The sequence below is a fragment of the Plasmodium gaboni genome, chromosome 14 (assembly GCF_001602025.1).
Source record: "Plasmodium gaboni strain SY75 chromosome 14, whole genome shotgun sequence".
In the NCBI taxonomy this organism is placed as follows: Eukaryota; Apicomplexa; class Aconoidasida; order Haemosporida; family Plasmodiidae; genus Plasmodium; species Plasmodium gaboni.
The window spans coordinates 1754700-1755845 of NC_031494.1; the positions used below are offsets into that span (position 1 = coordinate 1754700).

Below are 1146 nucleotides of genomic sequence, written 5' to 3' on the forward strand. Positions count from 1 at the left end.
AGAAGAAGGTAAAAAAAAAAAAAAAAAAAAAAAAAAAAAAAAAAGAAAGCTTATATATATATTTATATATATGTTATATATATATAACATATATATATAACATATATATATGTGTGTATTTGTTTTTTAAATTTTTTATAGAGGAAGAGGCTCTGCAGAAGATGATTTAAAAAATTGGGTTCCTGTGACCAAATTAGGTAGATTAGTAAAAGAAGGAAAGATTGTTTCTATTGAAGAAATATATTTACACTCATTACCAATAAAAGAATATCAAATAATAGATTATTTCTTTCAACCTAATGAATGTTCTCATCCATTAAAAGATGATGTTGTAAAAATAATGCCAGTACAAAAACAAACAAGAGCTGGTCAAAGAACAAGGTTTAAAGCTTTTGTTGCTATAGGTGATGGTAATGGTCATTGTGGTTTGGGTGTGAAATGTGCAAAAGAAGTTGCTACAGCTATAAGAGGAGCTATAATTTCAGCAAAACTTTCTTTGATACCTGTAAGAAGAGGTTATTGGGGTAATAAAATTGGAGACCCACATACTGTTCCTATGAAAGTATCTGGAAAATGTGGTAGTGTTCGTATTCGTTTAGTACCAGCTCCAAGAGGTACTCAAATTGTAGGAGCTCCAACAACTAAAAAGATGTTGAATTTTGCTGGTATAAAGGATTGCTTCTCATCATCTTGTGGAAAAACCAAAACTAAAGGAAACTTCTTGAGAGTATGTGATAACACAAAAACTATAAATATATAAAAATATATATATATATTTATATTTATATATTTACCTATAACATTTTTATTTCTTCTTCCCTCTTTTAGGCAATTTTCAACGCTTTGAGTAAAACATACGGTTATTTAACACCTGACTTATGGAAAGTTACAAACTTTGATAAATCACCATATGAAGAATGGTCAGACTTTCTTGAAACCTATCAAAATTTAAAAGGAATAAAGACAACCGTTTAAATATTATATATATATAAATATATATATGTATATATATATATATAATTAACAGTTTTTAGACCAAAAACAAAGAAAAAAAAAAAAAAAAAAAAAAAACAATTTTTTGATAAAATTTTTATATAAAACATCTATATATTATATACGGATATATAATATTTATATTTTATATAT

The 1146-nt window shown here is 25.2% G+C and overlaps 1 protein-coding gene across 1 annotated transcript; it reads left to right on the forward strand.

Moving 5' to 3' along the window:
* Nucleotides 1–197: 197 nt before the first annotated feature.
* PGSY75_1447000 (40S ribosomal protein S5) lies at nucleotides 198–975 on the forward strand (the record flags this gene model as incomplete). The annotated part of the gene is made up of 2 exons (XM_018788156.1): nucleotides 198–727; nucleotides 829–975. Coding segments are annotated over 2 exons (677 nt in total), but the record flags the coding sequence as incomplete, so codon positions are not given.
* Nucleotides 976–1146: the final 171 nt, after the last annotated feature.